This window comes from Oculina patagonica, chromosome 6, assembly GCF_052425735.1.
Source record: "Oculina patagonica isolate OP01 chromosome 6, crgOcupat, whole genome shotgun sequence".
In the NCBI taxonomy this organism is placed as follows: domain Eukaryota; kingdom Metazoa; phylum Cnidaria; class Anthozoa; order Scleractinia; family Oculinidae; genus Oculina; species Oculina patagonica.
Window position 1 is genome coordinate 17,553,078 of NC_135763.1, and position 21,401 is coordinate 17,574,478.

General features: G+C 37.0%; 2 protein-coding genes across 3 annotated transcripts; one reads left to right on the plus strand and one right to left on the minus strand.

The window, feature by feature from the left end:
- Positions 1–789: 789 nt before the first annotated feature.
- LOC144658543 (peptidyl-prolyl cis-trans isomerase H-like) lies at positions 790–12,363 on the minus strand. The gene is made up of 10 exons (XM_078518970.1): positions 12,137–12,363; positions 11,984–12,048; positions 7,986–8,009; positions 7,387–7,431; positions 6,401–6,443; positions 5,133–5,228; positions 4,936–4,968; positions 4,398–4,452; positions 3,708–3,748; positions 790–2,698 (listed from the first exon to the last, which is right to left on the minus strand). Exons 1-10 carry the CDS (start codon positions 12,215–12,217, stop codon positions 2,630–2,632), a joined length of 552 nt encoding a protein of 183 aa, XP_078375096.1. The 5' UTR covers positions 12,218–12,363; the 3' UTR covers positions 790–2,629.
- Positions 12,364–12,496: 133 nt separating this feature from the next.
- Positions 12,497–21,207, plus strand: LOC144658541 (spermidine synthase-like). 2 transcript variants are annotated; one of them, XM_078518967.1, is made up of 10 exons: positions 12,514–12,591; positions 12,959–13,011; positions 15,459–15,612; positions 16,501–16,621; positions 17,161–17,253; positions 17,709–17,862; positions 18,864–18,947; positions 19,594–19,739; positions 20,360–20,482; positions 21,032–21,207. In XM_078518967.1, exons 3-10 carry the CDS (start codon positions 15,482–15,484, stop codon positions 21,044–21,046), a joined length of 867 nt encoding a protein of 288 aa, XP_078375093.1. In that variant the 5' UTR covers positions 12,514–12,591; positions 12,959–13,011; positions 15,459–15,481; the 3' UTR covers positions 21,047–21,207. The 2 variants fall into 2 exon arrangements, with proteins under 2 accessions (XP_078375092.1, XP_078375093.1); XM_078518966.1 differs by lacking the exon at positions 12,959–13,011 and having other exon boundaries at positions 12,497–12,591.
- Positions 21,208–21,401: the final 194 nt, after the last annotated feature.

The window sequence follows — 21,401 nt, forward strand, 5'->3', positions numbered from 1 at the left end:
TTTATTGTTGTACAGATTTAAATAAAATCTCACCTTCAGTTGTCTAAAGAGCTGTCACTTGTTATGGGGCAACATACGCCCTTTTAAAACTGACTGTGTCGTGCAAGTGCGTTTGGGATTATTAATAAAAAAAAAACAGAAATAGGAAACGATGAGCTGAAAACAGCTTAGGGTGCTAGGAAATAAAGACTTTCGTTTGCATTAAGCTCGTCAATCTTGTCAATAACTTTGCTTGTCAAGTTTGTTTCGCAAGTTTTCAATGCAGCCAATACATTATCCCCTCGCCTCGGCATAACGTTAGCTTACGTTTTGGAAGGTTCTCTCGTCTGCATTTACCATTCCAGATTTCTAGTCAACTAAGCTTCCGTCAAGTTTCTCGGAGGGATTTGACCAGAATGGTTCTCAGTGAGTAAATGAGTAAGAAAATATAAATATTTTCTGACGGCATGTATCCATATGTTCTGATACTTGAGCAATGTACGTTACAATTTCAAGAGGTGCATCGGCATCAGGACAAGGTAAAGTTAACAAATTGCAAGTTAATGGTTCATTTTAAAACAATACTCTTGTTCAAAATTGCAATCATGACGTTGTCAAAGTAGCTGTGAACATGGTAAATGTTATAGAACCCCAAGGCACTTTGTTGATAGTGATACAATGAACTGAAATTAGCGAGGTTACGTAAAAAAAGAGCAGATAAAGGCTTTGTCTGCCCTTTCATTGATAAATTGTGATTTTTTTTTTTTTTTAATCACTTATTGTAAAAAAAAAATCGTTTGTAGAAGTATGAAGATTGTGCTTCACTGTACGTTTTGTGCAGTGTTTTGGTAACTATTGTAGATTTAAGTTAATAAGTTATTAGTCATTGTGCAGTAACGCTGCAAAGAAGTAAAATTTATTAAGTTTTTATTAGCCATGGCCCAGTTGTTCAAAGCACGATTAAGCTAATCCAGGATTAGTGTGAATTTTGATTTCAGGTATTTAACTTTTTAGTGAGGTTTTCTGCTTACGTCCCTCCAGTTTTGAGGTCGACTAATCTCAAACTTGACAAAACATAAGCTATTAAAAACACTTTTGTACATTTTCATTTCGACCAACTTAAAATCCTGGCTTAGTGTTAATCTGCATTTGAATACCCCGGTCCTGCGTGTTTGCAGACTAGATTTCCAGGGACGTGTGATCCCAATACGGCTGGAAATCGGATCTTTGCTTATGAAGCAACGGAAATACGGGCGACGCCTGCACGCATGCTAAATTTCATTAGAAGGTTTCGTTTTTCCCACATTCCTGACTTTTTTCCCTGAAGAGTATCAGGGTTTTTTTTTCAGGATTCTTGGGGCCTTCGACGTCTTTGCTAGATTAATATATGTATCCATAATTACTCCAGCGGAGTTAAGATGGTGGGTTATTCTTACGCCAACTATAGCGAGGTAGTAAAATTGCTCTATGGAAATGATTTCTTTTTTACGAAGTCAATACAACATTCAAAGCAACATAGGGGCAGTTCTCAGGCCCTCTGTCACGCAACCCTGCGCTCTTGAAACAGTAGGGGCGTCGGCGTAACATCTAAACAGATGATTAGGTAACGTCACTTTTAACATACAAAAACAATATTAATCACTTGAAAACGATCATAATTCTTACATCCAGTGACTGTAATTTAATAGTCAAACTGTATGTAGTTATAATAAAGGGTATAACAAAATGCTCTGTTTCTTTGTGTTCAATGGATAAATGGCGTTATAAGGATTGTTCACCTTTTGCTATAGACGCTTTATTAAATTTTTGCAATAACGGACCTTTATAAAGCAAAAACATCCAATGATTTGACACTCGGACAGGACGTTGACGAAGTCATATAAATATGAAGCGCAGGTTATACTAATGTGGCGTGCAATGGTGCTATATCAATTAAAATTAAAAAGGGAAAGAAAAGAAAAGAAAAGAAAGGAAAAAAGAGAAAAAAATACCTCAACCTTTACGTTTCAAAACACGGGGATATGTATCAGACAAGCCTCTTTTACAAGAAGCTGGAAGCACACGAGTAGCAAAAATGTTAAGAAAATAATATTTTTCTAAAGATTTCCGCTGGTCTTTGTGTTTACTGTGCAACAAGCTACTTCGTTTTCGGCAGAACGGCATTTGTTTTGTAAAAGGACTAGAATTCATCTGTTATAACTAGTTTTCCTTTCTTTTGATCCCATATCATGCGCGCAAAATAAACGGGTATATTGCAAAAATTATAAATAATTTGTACCAGAATTACATACATAAAACAGTCAGAGTAATCCAACCTTAAAGCATTAAATCAATCAATTTTTGAAATGTTTAGCACAAAAATACACACATTTTGAAGTCCTTCCTAGGCTGTGCTCCATTCTCAAAAGATGTGACAAGTGGTATGCATTTTTTCTACACGTATGTGCGAAACAATGCGTCAGTAAGCCGCAAAGCTAAACTTGCGAAAGAGAGTAGTTACATGTACTTCACTTCATTTGAAAGAAAAGGTGCTCAACGTAAGTGACACATCAACCACAATGTTCTTTGTTCAACATCTCTCTTCCTTGTCTCTCATTTTCCATGCATAACCTGGAGTACGCCATAACGGCATGCACGTTCATAACACGTTTTACATCTCTCCACATTGTGATATAACGACTGGTAATGTGGGTCTGTTGTTGGGTCCTACAGGAACATTCTAGATCATGACAAAAAAGGAGAAAATTATATTAAGGGGTGACTCGAGGTCATTTTGACTATCGCAGTAGTATTGCAACAGTTGAAGTACTATTGCAATAGTATTGCGACAGTAGTGATGCTATTGCGATGCTATTGTAACCCGGCCCGCCAGAACAACGCACGCCTTATTACCAAATAGTAATTTTTGAGTTGTACTTGTTATTCCACCAATAATCAGAAAATATGGTCAACACCAGCGGACAAAATCTTGGGGACAAATCTTTGCAAAACAAACATGCTGGCGAAGTCTATAGACTTCCCATTTCCGCTTTTATGAACCTCCAAGTAAAATGAACGTAAAAAAAATGACAGCATAGTTAGTGGAGAAAAGAAACGCATACAGAAATAATTTATAGGCAAAGAAGAAGTACTTCAAGGGATTATTAATTTTGAAAACTATCATAACTATCAATAGGTAACCATCGCGATTTTTATCAACATTTGAACATGCAAACGATGCATTCATTGCTATCTGAACACTTACAACTACGATATACATGGATAATTCGATGAAGCGTTACATTCCTATTGCAAGAACAATAACTACAAACATTCCGTATGACCTGAATTGGCTAAAAACAATTCCAACAAACACACTTTCTTACAGGTTAGAAAGAAAGTCCATGACACTTTTGATCTGCTGGTCATTGTTTCAGGTTCTATTTGGAACAATTTTACTTCGTGTGATATCCAAGGCTTAATATTTTTAGCCATATTACAAAACAAGGAACATAGTTCAGTTGTATATTGTCGAGTGTAGAAAAAATAAACAAGCAAATCAAAACAAAAACACAAGCCATGGTACTATCACAGTACAATTCATCTTCGTATACACCAGTAAATTTTACTGAAAACAAAATCTTTCTGCTATTAACTTATTTACAATATGAAGTGTGCAGACCTACGTTGTTGTGTTGTTGCTGCTGCAAGGTATTTAAAAAGCAGATAAAATAATCATGTGCATGTACCTCTATTTTTCTCATTACTAGCAGCCCATCAACGACTTTTCCTGCAAATATTGATGAAGACTAAATTACCATTTTCAGTGATAATTAGATACATGTTCACCATGTATTTTTATTGTTTCCTTCATCTATTAAAATATTACTTTTAATTTTTACTACTATAACCATAATTTTATTTTGAATTTAAATCATGTTAAAAAAAATGACAGCTTGCGCCATTAACTGAAAAAAAAAAAAGTTGATTCAAACATCCACTAACTACATGTACCTGTAATTGACATGTTACATGCTGCAACTTCTGTTCTCCCAACTCTATGCCAATCCGGCCATATTCTTTATTTTAATCAAACCCTCAACTCCCTACAACACCACAGCCACAGCTGGTTCATCAGGCCGGACATTATCCCAGTTTCAGTAGCATGAAGTGACTAGAAGTATTTCTACTACCCCCCTGGATGGGATCCTCAACCATTGCAGGGATACCCCCAGCATTAAATTCGTCGGTACCCATTTATACACCTGGGTGAAGAGAGGCACTATGAGAGTAATGTGCCTTGCCCAAGAACAACACAATGACCCTGGCCAGAGCTTGAACCTGGAGCACCTCAGGATGGTCATTGCAGTGTAGGTCAACCGTACACATGTGAACATTTAATAGCGTGTTTCACATATAATTAGCAGTAAAAGACTTACCAAACACAACATGCTTTCCATCTAGAAAATCACACTTTGCACAAGTTATGAAGAACTGCAATATTGAAATGCAATCATGTTAAATTAAGTTATCTTTTGTACATGTATACACAAGCACTCTTAAATGGAATTTTGAAGGATTTGATGAGAGGAGAGAATAGCTGAAAATTAAAATTATTAATTATATATTACGCATACTTATACATTGGTTGACTGTCATGAAGGCTGAATTATAAAATAACTGAACATTAAAAAAAGACTGAAAAAATGACCTAAAGCTAATTTTGACCTGTAACAAATACAGTGAAATACCACAAATGTACATTGTATAGGCTTTGACATTCTTTTTTGTTCTGTGTGGGCAGAAAGAAATGTACAAACATTGCAAAACAGTACTCAACAACAGCGCTGACACACTTATGCATATTAACTGTACTTTACTCTGAATAATTGGATGCTTTTTACAATGACTGTTTTTAATAACAATTATACTGTCAGTCAACCAAAAAGCTGGCGATCCTCTTTTAGTCTAACTAACCTGGCATCCATTGGAGTTTGCGCCACTATTTGCCTAAAAAGATGATAAACAACACAGGTAGCCAGATCAATTAACAACACTGAATGTGTAAATGTCAGCTGGTACACAACAAAGATGAGAATAAATGTCTCACCAGAATGTTGCACTGTACTGACATGTATATATTAAACATATTCCTGCCATAATGATAAACCCACCATAGACAGCAAGCCTGGTCCAGTGTGTTTCATTTTAAAATTTTCATCTGGGAAGGCAACATCTCCATATATACTGCTAACCCCTGTGCCGTCACCCTACAGAGGGACAATCATGAGTTATTACTATACATGTACATCTAGACGGGTCTGTTAATGGTTACTGCACAAAAGTTTTGACACAAAAAGGGATATAAAAAAGTAATGAAAAGAGAGTTGCTTAAAACTGACATTATTGGACTGACTTAGTTGCAATGGAGCATTAATGTGGGGAATAATTATAATTAAAAAGATTGGGAATTATAAGTTATTAATAATAGCCTCCACTAATTGCAATCTACTAGTCTTAGTCAAAGCTGAGGAATTTATAATACTTATGGCCAATGCATTAGGGTTGCCAGTTTTAGAAATTAATTACAATATTAATAGTGACATTTTTAACAGGGTTGTTCTCATGATAATAATAATAAAGACATAATTACATAAATTAATCAAAAATTACATGTACCTGCAATAACAAGAATTCTTCATGGTCAACAACCTTTAATTGTACAATTGAATAGCTTGGTGCTAAAGGATGCTAAAAGACGGCAAACGCTCACTCAGTCAACAGAACAAAACAGAATCGTCAGAAAAAGATACTTTTCACCGAGAAAAGTAACAGATTGCTTTCCAGAAATAAATGGCCAGAATGTTTAAAAGAACAATCGTAGCTCGCGAGTCAAGATCATTGCGTTACTGCATGCATGACTACGGAGAGAAACTGGGGCCAAAGCGAAAACATAATATTATGGATTAACCTTTAGCAGCCTAAATTTGCTGACTGAAAACGAAAAGTTGAACATTCAGTGAGTGCGTTTTGTGGTTAGAAGCTGGCGAGACGAAAGAACAACGGCGTAAGTTGTTTTTGTTTAAGTATTTCTCGTTCCTTTTGCAGTATATTTTTCACTTCTTTTTACTGTTCAGTCGCTCAAGTTTGTCGAGGCTATTTGGCTTTGTTTTCGCCTTATTGTTTTGAAGTGACCATAGTCCTAGTTTTTCTCGAAGACAAGGTGCAAACCAGCAATTTGAATTAGGGGACAGTGTTTTTCCATTGAATTGAAGACCACACGCTAAACTTTAGGCACGTTTGAAGGAAAAAAACGATTTTTTTTATCCAGAACGTCACTTAGCATCCTTTAGCACCAAGCTATTCAATTATTCAAGTTTTACAGCTTGTAACTATCAATTATAAACTGATCTCTAAAATACATTAATTAAGTTAAACTTACCTTTACAAAATCCCCTCCTTGGATCATAAAGTCCTTTATAACTCTACAGAATCAAATCAATATACACAACAAGTAGCTGAAAACTGTTTTACTGACAACATACACTGTAAATTCAACAGTTACACACTGTGTATGGCAGAAATGCCAACCTCAAAAAACTGTGAGACCGAAAGATTGCGCTATGAAACCTCTTCTCAACCCCCAAAACGGACCAAAAAATAATGCTCTGCAGATTTTAAAATACGACAAATATTTAAAAAAAAATAATGTTCCCCCAAAATCTGCTCATTAAATAACCTTGGAAACGATTGGAAACATGTATTTTAAGCACTTTAATTTCGAGAGATGCGGTCTGTATCTGGTCCGACTCCTGGATAATCGGGAAGAGTTGGCGTAGATGGTATACAAGTAGTACATGTATTGTTTGTCAGTAAAACTACAGTGTATTAAGACTGTACACATTCACAGATAAGCTGCAACCCTGAATTTGGCAACTTAACTTTTGAGAAATTTAACAAAAAAAGAAATCAAAAGAAATCTAATGTTGAGTCCTTAGAAGTTGTCTTCATCAAACCTAAATTTACTGACATTGAAATGGAAAATACCCACCAACTCAAAGTCACAATCTTAGCTCTTTAATAGAATAAACATAGTGTCCACCAACTTTGACGTGTGATTGACCTTTTTTGGTATTTGTTGAGAAACCTTTCTTCAATGAACACAGTTTTTCCATAGAGTTTTGACAATATGAACATGTTCATTGTTGTAATATTGGAATGTTCATAGCTTAGAAACCAGGCATTAGATTGGACAATTAAAAATTGGACACCAGAAGCAGCACAAAAATTTCCAAATGTTCTTGCAGATAAGCTGCACCCCCGGACATTTGAATGACAATTTAATTATCACTGACATTAATTTTGTTTCTTTCTTGAAAATTGTAATAATTATATGATTAGTTTTCAATCTAATCAACAAAAACAAACCTATGGAAGGTAGCCCCTTTATATCCTTGAGGTATTCCTTCTTTTCTGAGAAAAGTAAAAAAAAAAGGAGTTTATTAAAATTTACAAAATTTTTGCTCCACACATGTTTTGTAAATGGCCTTCACATTTAACAAGTGCGATTCCAGAAGACATACTAATGGCTGATTCCCTCTATGGCGCACGCCTGCAGGGAATTATGGTAATCGTATTCATCAAACCATGTGCAAGACTAAGCAATGATGAATACAACTACGGTGATTCCCTTCAGGCGTGTGCCATAGAGGAAATCGGCCATTGAGGGAAATATTTATATTATTGAAGTAAGATACATGTTTGCTTTTTGTTTCACATCTCCTCCATCTAATGAACTGATAACATATAAGGGAGGACTATACAAAACTAATTCATTTGGTGGTTTTCATCAGAGTTACATTGGCTGTTTGAGGGGCTCTGTAGATCCAATGGTAGAACAGTAGACATGATACCCAGACTGGAGGTCCTGGGTTTAACTCCCACCTGAGCTATTCTTCTTATTTTTTATTTTTTTAGTGGCCAAGATTTACAATTCATTTATTTGATAATGACTGGGGCTCAGTTACCTGTATTCTCCAGTGCACAATTGTCTATAAGGTTAAAAAAAAAATAATAACAAACAAAACAACATCACAAAAAACACTAGGTTACATAAATGCACACAAAACTTTAAATTTGAATCACAAAATGTCACAAATATTCTTTGCCAGTCTTGCCAGGGGCTGCTATACTTACACTGTATAATGGCCTTGGGATGTGGGATTTAGAACAAAAATGCCCCCAAATCTGATGTAGGCAATGATTGCTGTACCACCCTCCCAATCCCCCTCCCCCCCCCCCCCACTCCTTCCAAGGACATACAAGTATGTAGGCTGAAGTCAGGGTATGGCACATCTACAATAGATTGTGTGTTTTCAGAAAATATCCATATCCCCCCACGGATGGTCGTTCCGTTTTAACCCCCCCCCCCACCCCCTGGAATTTCCATTCCAGAGGGTCTGTGGTGGACTCCCCCACCCCCCAGGAATTTCCAGGTTTCTTTTTTAACTTTTTTTTAAGGTATCAGCCACCCTTCAGGACCGTCCGCGCCCGGATCGCTCCAGCGCTTTTGTTTTTAATACAAACCCCTACAAACCACACATTTTCTGAAAGCTTAATAGTTCCAGATTATGAATTATTCCTTTAAAAATGACGAAAACTTAAAACACACGCAAAATTGAGACGTTTTTGCGAAAGTATATGTCTGTGTAAATCAAGCTCTGGGCCCACCGAAATTAAGCGGAAGAAAACGAAAAACATCGCGTTTGCCTCTTAACACCTTTCTCTAAAAAACCGTGTCTCAGATTTTTGACAAGTGCGTTTGTTCTTTTGTAATGCGCAGATGAAGTTAGGGGAGACGAATCATCGCCACTTCCTGTGGAAAAATATAAATTATTCGAAAACGAGAAAAGAAAACAAAAATCGCAGACACGGTTTTTTATCTGGCAATAAGCTGGCCAAATTTCAGCCAAATCGGTTCAGGGGCTGCCGACTTGGAGTTAAAAACGTACGTTCAACTTGTCGAAATTTTCTTTCCGAGAAAAAAAAGCGAAATATATTTTTCGCGGAGTCTTACCCATAATGGGATTATAACGCCTGGAACGTCAAGGTTGATGCTTACCAGAAAGGGTCATCCTTCTCTAACAATAGATGCTTGACAGGTTACATTCAGCATGCAAAACATTTACGCGGAACGTGGCGATATATTTTTATCTTCTGACCGGATACAAATCGAGGTTTATACAGTTTATAGAAAATTCAAAATTTTCGCTCTACATACGTAGCCGCATTTATGTTATATAATTTGACATGCTTCGAGTTTGGTGGTGCTTATTCATCAAAAGCGCGACAAAGCCGGTAACAAACGGCGATTGCAGCTGAAAGTGAAGGTGAAGCCTCGAAATAACGTTCGGTCAACACAAAAGAAAACAGGCTTGCCGAAATGAGACTAGTAGTTCTAGCTGGGTAAGAATAAATTTGATTTAAGGCTTACATATTTTCAGACAACAAATATCGTCGATTGTAAACCCTAAATGTTTCACAAGGCAGGCCGTATCCACCGTCACTGTCGTTTTATTTCCATATTTATGCGTGTCTGTTTCCATTGAACAGTAGCGCGTCTTCTATTCTATTCAGTGTGACCACTTTCTAGATCTTCAACCGGTTCTTCAACATGAATTTACGATCGGCTTTCATTTGCTGGCGTGGAAACCGACTGCCCGCATTCGGCGCTTACCGCTTGTTCTTGCAAATATGTTCTTGCGTGAACAATGGATCTGGGATTTCGTGACGCGTTGACAGGACATCTCAACGGGCAATTAACATAATTAACCTTGCAAAAACTTTATCGCGCAATAACTTCGCGCAGAAATAAGATTTTTTTGTGAACTTTTTTGTAAAAGAACGCCCTTGAAGAGCTTTATCTGAACATCACAAAATCTCAAATTTAGAAAAACTGCACCTTTTAACGGTGGCTGATACCTTAAGCCTTAACAAATTTTTAGCATTGTATGCTTATTACAGGGCCTCTGATATAATGCGCAGGGTCCGAAATTGCGCCTTCCTGGTCGCCAATGCGACTAAATATTGAGAGCTGGCGACCAGAATTTCACAACTGATCGCCCGCTGGCGACTAAGATGCTTTGTAAGAGTATTCAGAGAAATTGATTAACGATAAAATTCGGAGCCTTTTTTTAACAATTTATTGACTCACTTTTTATCTTGGCGATGTCCTTGAAATAACAGTGAAGTAAATTTCTACCTACATAATGTATAAACTCCGCAACAGCTCAGCCAACAGCTGCGATCAACACGACTCGAACATTGTGAGCCGCCATGTTGTTTATCTCAGCGGTTTTCCCTATGACGTTTTTGCGGGCGCGCCGAGCAATGTGCTTTCGCTACGACGTTCCACGAACGCAACATTGTTGTCACTGTGTTGAATGAAAAACTGCCTGTCGAAATATGTCAGAAAGTTGGTGGAAATGATGTTTTTTATATTTAAGAGCGGAATGTTTGAGTAAGACTGTAAAGTATTTTCCGTTTAAATGTTAGAGAGTTAACATTCGATGAAGTAGAGTTCTTAAGACTCTACTTATAGGCAAGTACAGCATTTCTTTGAGTGGTTACGGTCTGTAGAACTGGCTTTCATATCGTCGTTGTTTTGTGGTTTAATTAAGCTGTTTTTGAGTATACAAAGCAGAAGCAGAAGCAGAACAAGTGTTTCATCTTAAAGTATAAATGGAAAGTCAATCGAAAAAATTGGCGACCAGAAATTGCCATCTGGCGACTAAAATGTTCGGTCCGGTCGCCAGCTGGCGCCGATGTAAAAAAGTTAATTTCGGCCCCTGATGCGACCTTGCGATTTCGCATAATTGACGTCAAATCGCAACTATTTGCGTAGTTCATCACAAATCGCATAATTCGTACAAAATCGCACAATTTGAGAAAAGATTATAAACTAAGAAAATACTCACTTTAACTAAGTCCTAAGACAATTTCAACGTTGTTTCAAGGTGGTTTACCTGTCAAAAAACCTCGGAAAACCCCTGATGTGGTTTCCAATCGAACAACATTACTTCGGGCAGGCAACTTCCCTTTTCAGTTTCAACTTAGCCATAACAACATTCCCATAAAATAATTTGCTTTCTGTCTTTGCTTTAATTTGTGTATTGTATTGAAGTTTACAAGGGCCCTCTCCGAAGGATGACCGTGATCTCCCAGCAAAGAAAAAGACGTTTGAGACTAGCATCTTGAATTTCTTTTTGGAAAGGCCATCTGTTTCAAATTTTATGGCGCTACAAATCAAAAATTCAGGTAAGTTTGTCTTGCACACTTTGCGTCGTTTGTGGACAACCCTGGAAAATTATTTGCGTTGGCACCCCCATACCCCTCGGAAATTTCAACCTTTTAGCCCCCCACCCCCTAGGAATTTCCATTGACCATCTGTGGGGGGGGGGGGGTATGCATATTTTCTGGAACCACACATTGCTGGGAACTTGTAGCTGATGTCGCGCCGGCAATGCTGGTGAACACAATCAAAGTGTTTCCCTCCACTTGCAACTGAACTCTTTTATCACGAAATTCTGTGAAAACATATCTACGTAATTGTTTTTGGGAAAGATTTCCGCACAGCCCCCTACATTAATTATGTATGCAACTATTTCATACTATCACTATACATAAACAGCAGCAGCATATTGTATATATATGCTTAATTAATGTAGGGGGATGTGCGGAAATCTTGCTATCCCCAGCTATATATTTTTGGAAAATCTCCCCAAGGAAAACTCAAAACTTTGATGCGCGGTTAACATTCCAACGCTGAATGTTTCAATCCTACAAGTCGGTTAATTTCTGCACTAATTCATTCCCCCACCCCACTCCCCGCCAAAATCACCCCATCCCCTTCTTTTGGCATTACCGGATTTGCGATCAATATAAGCGACCATCAGCCCAGAACAGGGATTTACAATCAAATTGACCAACCTTAAAGCGAAAACAAGCTTGAAATTAGAAAGCCTACCTTATATTTTCTGCTGTTTTCGGTACAACATCTGCAAATAACTCCATTTTCATCCTTCCGACCTCCTAAACATGCAGAGAACCAACGATTAGATGCATATAACAGGCTTCAGTTGTACAAAAATCACATCAGACTAAGAAAACTTGTTCTTACCTGCCCTCCTATGGATATATCGAAGAATACAACAGGATTTGACGAGTTGGAAAGACTCGTGGCGCTTGAAGCTTCCGCCATCTTTGAAATCAATCGAAGGACTAGTTCCAGTCCTTCGCAACAGTCATCGGTTCCACTTTTCACCAGGGTAGGGTAAGACAACTTTAATACCGCGATAATACTGAAAAATCAATCCACTAGTCTCTTTTTTCGAAAATTGTGATTATTACTGTATAAATCTTTCTACAAATATTAAAAATACTAAAATTATTATGGAATATGGAAAGGGACGAGCAAAATTTGAAAACAGCGAGGAAAGAATATTCTTCTAACGAGGGAGGGGTAGGGCAGCGCGACGACCAGAAACACGTGTTGAACGCAAACAGTGCATCGGTGGACAATTTGTCGTAAAAAAGTCGTGTTTTATTTAACAAAATCAAGCTTAAACACACTAGGTAAGTAAAAAGCTTTTTCAGTAATGCAAATTGATATTGTCAGCCGTTTATATCTAGTTTCTCAGCGTTTTGTGGTAGTTTTTTGAGGTCATTACTATAAATTTGTCATTTCCGGACATGTAAATCTCTGGACCGTGAACAAAATATTCACATGAAAACCTTTAATTTACTTCTGTTAAGCTCATTGTTCAGCATTTCAACCCTAATGTGTTGCTTAAATACAAAACCTTGGCCGTGATTTATGTTAATTTTGTCACTATTAAGCCGAATGAGTTTTATTCAGGTCATAATTACTGAAAATTCTATTGGAGATATTGAGCCTAAAAATAATATGAAAGCTCTAATGATCTGACAAAATGTTTCTCAGCTCATCAACGTCTTGATATTCCAGACAAATCAGACAGTGCGTCTTTCAGACAGGTACAATACAAAACTGCCTCCTTTATAATTAAGTTAATTAGTGTCAGTTCGAGTTGCTGTCAGATTCAATATACAGTTAACTGTACGTCTGGTGAGACTGATTTCACTCACTGCTTCACTACTGTATGCTGTGTGTGTCAAGTGCTCACAGATCTTCAGTGAAGGTTATTTTGTGTAAGCGGGCAAATTTATATTAAGGTATGGATTGCTTCGATCACGGTTTATATTGTGAAAACGGACTGGTTTATGTTCAAATGTGGAATGGAATAAGCATGCAGTTACATGCAGCACTGGGGGCACAATGGTTATGCTTAGCTAACCAGACTCTAGATCAAGCGGTCCAGGTTCACTGAAGCCCTGGCTGGGACACTGCATTGTGTTCTTGGGCAAGAAACTTTACTTCCATGGTGCTTCTGATCTCTCCACCCAGGTGTATAAGTTGGTACTGCAAATTTAATGATGGGGGGTTAAACCATGCAATGGACTAGCATCCGATCCAGGAGGAGTAGAAATACTTCTATAGTCACTTCATGCTGCTGAAACCAGGATTCCGGGTTGGGGGGGGGGGGGGAGGGGGCACTCCCCTATACGGCCTATATGGGGACATGCTGCTGGATATGGTATGGTTTTTTACTCCGCCGGCCCTAAACAGGAGGGAGGGGGAGGGGGTAGCTTTTGAATGGCCAATTACCAGACCCCCCGCGGGGGTACTCGGTATTTTAAATGACAGGGATGATCGAATGGGGGCAAAATTCAAGACCCAAAAATATCTCGAGGGCTTCCAACATAATCCAAAAGAATCCCTTGTTCAAAAATCAACAGCAAAACACATTTGTTTGTACTTTATTCACAGAACGAATCTCTACCTAAATCAAAAAACACTTGCCCAATTTTCCTACCCAAAAAAATCCCCGAATCGAAAATTTCGAACCAAAAAAAATCCTTCTATCATCCCCGTCACTTGAAATCCCAAGTCCCCCCCCCCCTGGTGTAGTGGAATTATGGGACTGATAAACATTTGTCACGTGACATAGCACATGGAGCGAGCAACAGTCGAGCGAACGCGAGTCCTCCTTCTTCTTCAGTTCTTGTCGAGTCAGCATCTCCTCGTTAACAGTTAAAGTGTATATAAAGTTGTGTTTACAGTTCATTCTCGCAGTGGTTACTCTCAATTCCCCCGCTAGTCCCTTTACACTGGGCCAGACCCCTGCATTACTATCTGATACCGTATACCATGTACACATATATTGAGTGGATATATGAATGCTTCTATCTCGGCCTGTCCAATCGATGAAAATTGATCATCGGAAACCAATCGATATAATCAATATAATCGATAAAAATCAATCGATTAATATATATATCGATTGGTTCCATAAATCGATGAAAATCGATACTCACAATTCACGTCCTCTTAATTGTATCGATTTTCATCAATTTTATCGATTATTATCGGTTATGATAAATAAATTAACCATTTATCAATTCTTGCAACATTTGTAAGGCGATATGTTACGCATCCTTTCACTAAGTTAGTCAAATCGAAGTTCTGCGAGTCAAACAAAGCACAAAAGGAACGTACTAATAATAGAGGCTATTGTGAAGGGCTACCACGAGTGCCCATTCTGATGGAATTTAAATCGCCTTTTCATGATTAAACAAAATAAAAAGAGCTAGCAACGTCCAAGAGTGTTGTAATTTTGATAAAGTTCCCGGTAGAGTTGGATACCAGTGAAAGCTCCTGCGAACCTGTGATACTAAGCTTGGAGTAAAGTCAGTCTATACGTGGAAAAAGGGGGAAATGGCCGGGTCTCTTCTTAATTAAAGAAGTTGGTAATTTCAGAAAACGTTGTTTAACAAATCCGCGTCTGTTCACATCAGAGATTATTAGAGGGTATTGTCCGCAAATCACGGGTTTCAACTGATTAAACATTTCGAAGAGAGTTTTGAACACACTTTCAATCAAGTGTTTCGTAATTTTTACACATTTAGATGAAAATCAGCAATTGCACAACAGATCACTTTTTCGGAAGAGGAAAAGATGCAAAAGGTTAGACTCAATTGCCAATGCCTAGCGCAAATGTATCTGAAGTCATTATTAAACGATTGCAACTGATAATCGATATAATCGATAAAAATCGATGACAATTGATGAAAATCGATGAAAATCGATACTCACAACTCTTTGGTTCATCGATTTTTATCGATTTCCGATATCAATCAATTAATTGCTATCGATTACAATCGATTACAATCGATTTTATCGATTATCGAATTTCATCGATTGGGCACGCCGGGTTCTATGTACACCCTGCTCCCTGAAGCTCAATTTGTCAAACTTGATCATCTTTTTAAATGGCTCGGAAATTATGGGTGACATTATTATTTTAATTTATAATAAATTAATATATAATTTAATTGTTTCTTTTTTTCTTTGTATGTACTAGATAGAACCAAATTAAATTAAACAATGGACAGAATACAGAATGGCTGGTTTTCTGAGATAAACGACCAGTGGCCTGGACAAGCACTGTCTCTTGAAGTGGATGAAATTCTGTTTGAAGGGAAATCAAAACATCAAGATATACTTGTATTTAAAAGGTACCTCATTGAGACTAACAAACAGTTTTATGATTTATCTAATATTGTTATAATCAACAGCTTATAATCAAAGGCTCTTCGAGCAACCTCATGGTAATTCGATGAATGAAGTGCCGACCTCCGCATTTTTTCTAAATAAGTGTCCAATAAAGTAAAGCAATCTCACTTTGCTTTATTTATCCACGTGAGTTGCGTCATTGATGGCTCGTGCTCTCAGGGGTCGTAGCGCTATTTAGTTTTCCTAACCTAAATATTTACCGGTTAGTGTATTAACTTTGATCCTTTTAAGCATTAAGTAAATTTGTTTTGTGAATATGTTTACTTTTCTATCAGCACGTATAGCATTATTTTTGAGAGCGGAAAAATTTGAGAGAAAAGATACGCCCGAGCACTTCGTGTATCTGCTCGACTCAAAAAGATGAAAAACAGATGACGTGACACGAGGTGACGTTACGCGAAACAAAAACGTGCATGAATGTTGTGTTTACTAAAATGCGTCTTTGAATGTTTTCTTACGTGAATGGGTCATTGATAGCCTATGCTTTGAGGCTTCGTTGAGCGAATTCTATTCTCTGTTATCACCAGAGGATAAGTGTAAGTGATCCTCTTTCGATTTGTTTTGTGAAAATTCAATTTAGTTCCCTAAAAGAGAGAGATCCTGGGAACGAGGTTGAAGAATAATTTTTTTCTGATTGACATGTGCTGAATGCGTTTAAAGGACCTTTCTGTCAGCACGTTTATCATTTAGCGCATAAATTAATTGCGGTTTCATATCAGAATGGAGTGAGTGAGTGAATTTAATAAAGCCCCAAAGTCATTTTAATACCTTCATTACCATTCGGTAAAAAGTGAATACTAGTACATTATTTCTTCTCTTCACTTTTTTAGTAAACATCATGGGAGAGTTCTTGTCCTGGATGGTGTTATACAGTGCAGTGATAGAGATGAGTTTTCATATCAAGAGATGATAACATTCCTTCCCCTGAATTCACATCCATGTCCTAAAAAGGTACACTGTAAGCTGGAATAAATAGAACACAGTTTTACAATGTAACATGATTATAACATACACCATGCGGTCTTCTACCCTGTAGATACACCATAAACATATGATCATGTTCAAAATGGGTAGATTCAGAACAATACAGGCTTGTCACCGCCCAATGGAAAGGTTTTGAAAATTCTGGGAGAATGGGCGGAGAAGGGAGGGAGTCTGAAAAAAAAAAATTGAAGGAAAGTATGAAGCTATACTGGAAGGAAGTGAGTTGCAAATAGTTTACATGTACACATCATAATTTGAAAACACAGCTTGCCAATTAGCGTGCAATGCCTCTTTCATGATCACTTTACAGGTAAACTGTCTGATCCCATGTAATCCATGCATAAAGTGATACCTATGATGTTTTTTTTTAATGTAACCTTCCCATTGATGGTTTAATTGGGTTAAAAAGTCCCACCACTCTCCCTGATGGATGGCAAGGTTTTTCAGCCCCCCTCTGCCCAGATCTCCTTGGTCAACATATTAATAATATACCCCCTTTCCTGTAGGTTCTGATTGTTGGTGGTGGTGATGGAGGAGTTATAAGAGAAGTCTCAAAACACCCAGCTGTGGAATCTATTGTTCAATGTGAAATAGATGTGGTAAGCACTAATGGCCAAATATGAATTTAAAAGGTGTCCATTTTGTGTACATAATTTCGTTTCCTCAGAGATTGTTAAGAATGCATGATATCTAACTGACAGATGGCCAGTGTTACATTTCAAGCTTTCTAATTTTGCTACTAGTGTCAATTTACCTTCATCATCTTCAAGTTAATACATGTAATTATTCATGTTTTACTTGTGTGCTGACGTCAGCGCAACACATTAGAACTAGCAACTTATGGCTTTAATTAATATTTAACTTTCAGGCATCCAAATGTCCCCTTAAATTTAAGCCAAATTAAAGCTATTTTAATTAGTGGATTTTTCACAACTGTAACTGAAGTTAACAAATATAATTTTTAGTAAATAATATCACTACTTGTACATTACTTATAAATTTACCTGCCATTAATTAATAATTTGGAACGCACTTTTCAATTTTGTCTTGACAGGAAGTAATTGAAGTGTGTAAGAAATATTTACCAAACATGGCTGAAGGTTACAGCTCACCCAAATTAACTCAGTATATTGGAGATGGATTTGAATATTTGAAGAACCATGAAAATGCGTTTGACGTTATCATAACAGATTCATCAGATCCTGTAGGTAAGTGTACACTTAATAACACACTTCAGTTTGACTAACTGAACTCTCAAATTAAAAAAAAAGCTTTATGTTTAAACATAAAGTTCCAGTATAAAAGGGGCGCCGGCCTGGCCTGGCCATTCTCGCGCCAAGGTAATCAACAATTAAAATGTAAATAACTTACAAACAACCTGCACTTTTTAATGACAGTTAATGATAAAGTGTGCTTCATTTTTTGCTAAAAAGAGGTTGAGTTAAAACATTAATCTTGATAATGATATTCCTTTGTCATGAGCATGGAACAAAGGAAAAAGTCTAAGTCCGATTGGGATCCTTGGCTAGTTATATATTTTTGATTCCGATGGCATCTTTTTGGTTCCATGAGATTTTGCAGCACATTCAGTTTGCAGGACACTTGACTCTGCAACATAATTATGCCATGAATGAAAGTCAGAGTAAAAACGTTTTGCCCACAAATTGAGAGGTGCCATCCCTTTTAAATAAAAACGAGTCTTATTCAATGAGTATAAAAACATATTGTACATGTACGTTATCCTAACGTTATCATAAAAGATTTGGTGTATCCTGCACATGAAGGTACATTAAGTATACACTTAGTACTCTGTACATTGTCAACGTCTAAGTAATATGCTTTGTTGTTATTATGATTATTAAAAATTAAAAAAAAAAACGAATTGTACACGTAACCCCATCAATGCAAACGTTTGAACTAGGTTTTGGAAAACTCCGGAACCTTGCTAAGGAAATCTAGCAAACCTTGAGCAAGCCCTTTCATTTTTTTCATGTACACAAAGCAACACAAAGATTGTGGCATAACCAGTGTTTAAGAGTCTGCATTACCAACTAAAAATGTGTTCGTACGTTGCTTGGGTTACAATTGTTGAATGTTTTATATAGAGATCAAAACAGACTGTGTTTTAGTGTGTTGGGTGTGTACAGTAAATGTTGCAAATTTCGTTGATACTATTTTCCATCTTAATCGATAATTGTTTTTCCTCTAGGTCCAGCAGAGTCTCTGTTTCAAGAATCGTATTACGAACTCATGAAAAAAGCATTAAAACCTGATGGTGTATTATGTTGCCAAGGTAAGTGTAGCATCAATAAAGATCATACAACATATGCTGCTGTTGATCAAATACATGTAGAGGTCATCATTATTGTGGGGGTCGTGAACGTAAGCCAATTCAGCGTAGTAAAAAAAAACTCTTGTTACACTCCGGCAAATACTTATTTGGAGTTCTTTGTCACAAGCGTTACCCATGTACCCAGTCAAAAGTTGAGCAGGGGACCTGTTTGTTGCAAAATAGAGTTAATTAGTGGTACATGTACATGCTGTCATAGTCATTTACTTGCCATTGTTAAATCCTCGTCGAATCCTTAAAGAATGCCTGAGTTCAGATCCATTTGTTTAGTCACAAACATTTGTAGCTCGAGCTATCGGAAAATACTCACCTTGCATAGCAACAACAACAACAACAACAACAACAACTTTATTTAAACACGATAAAAAAGTTTGGCTTTTTTACCGTGCAACTGAAAAAGGTTGGCTATTTTATTTAGCAAATCTAATCTCACCAAATCTACGAATTCGGTCACTTCTTGGATGTAAGAAGTCGACTACGGCAGACTTAGCGAAGAAGGGGACTTTTGAAAAGTTAAGTACGCCAAAAACGGTAACATATTGGGTAACTTGCAACTGAAAAGGTTGGCTATTTTATTTTACTTTCATAGGTGAATGCATTTGGCTTCACATACCGCTGATCAAATCAGTCTTAGAGTTCTGTAGACGGTTATTTCCTACAGTCAGTTATGGATATACAACTATACCAACCTATCCCAGTGGACAGATAGGATTCATTCTCTGTAGCAAAAATAAGGTTGGTTCATCTTCATGACGTTAAACATTTACGTTCGTTTGATAATTTATAATATACTTATAAGCATAGATGAAGAGATCCTCGCAGTTATGAACACAACTTAAGCAGTTGCGAAAATTAAGCCTGAAAAAATCAGGCTTGCCGGGACTCGAACCCTGATGACCTCTGGGCTTTCGTTGCATCGCAGAGGTCAGAATTCGAGTCCCTGTGAGCCTCAATTTTTTCAGGCTTAATTTTTACATCTGCTTAAGTTGTGTTCATAACTGGGAGGAGCTTCTCTTCATTTATTCTTCATCCGCAGTTCAAATAATGATTTCATATATTCATTACACTTCATACTTATAAGCCAAACGTAAATGTTAGAGAAAGTTACAATCCTTTAGGATAGTTCAGTGATCTGTCTTTCAAGTATTTTCATCAATTCCTAGAGTCAAGCTGTGGTCCTACATTAATTTTATCAGTTTAGTTTTTTAATCGTCTGGTAAAGAAGATATTTAGTTATAAGGTAGTTCGTAATTTTGGAGTTCCACTATACCATTCCGCTTACATCCATTTATTTTAATGTAAGTTCTGGGAATATTTAAATTTAATTTAACTTTAATATTTTCTTTTTTTTTTAGGACACGAGATTTGATAATCCCGTGACAGAGTTTACTGAAAACCAACTTGAAGAACTGCAACTTAAATATTACAATGCTGAAGTTCACAGAACCGCGTTTGTTTTACCACAATTCGCCAAAAAGGTAGATTAAGTTTGATAAAAAAATAAATAAAACAACCAGCGCATCCAACCACCACTTACAGGAACGTCCCCAAGAGAGGAGACTGGAGACGTCCGGTCTTGACTTAATTTCATGTAACTGTGTCCACTCCAAATTGGGATAGCGATTTAGAAGTAAATTCTGGTTTGGGTACAAGCTACGATTTAATTGCGTGCAAGGTTTCACTGTGGGTGTGGGCCTAGATATCTGCAAACATGTGAAGGAAACTTGAAACCAAAGTCCATGTTACTGACAACTTACAATTTTCGTCACTGAAATGTATGTTGAATAAAAAATGCCAGGACAGTTTCCTGCATCATGTCACTTAACATAATTTAACATAATTTGATTGTCATGTTTGAATTGGCTTAGTAATCGTTGTGATATATCTTTGAAACGGAGATATCGACATGACTGTCTTGTCCTTTTTTAACAGGTTGTGCAATTAAAATATAATTTGTTTTCGATTTCCAACTGCTAAGTTGGGGAAATGTTGCTTAATGTATTGTTATTTGCTTTGTTGGTTTATAGGCACTATCACTTTAACAGGACCGACATAGGAAAAGAGACAATAGCGAAGAAAAATTATCTTGGTGGTTTTCGACTGGCACGAGATGCATCTTTGCAGCACATAGTTAAAAAATAATAGTTACTGTAGCAATATTAATATTTATAAATAAAGACTGGAAATAATTAAATTCATAGAAATAGTTCCTTTTCTTTCCTTTTAACTCACTTCAGGTTCAATTCCTTCTTTCAATTCTTTGAAGAGTCTTTGATGCTTTGAGAATTATATTCGTAGTTGAGGAACATTGCAGTTTTGAACTTCGAAAGCGGTTCTTGGCGGATGAAGTTAGCGAGTCTGACGTATATATCAGCAAGACCTGCGCATATTTATTTT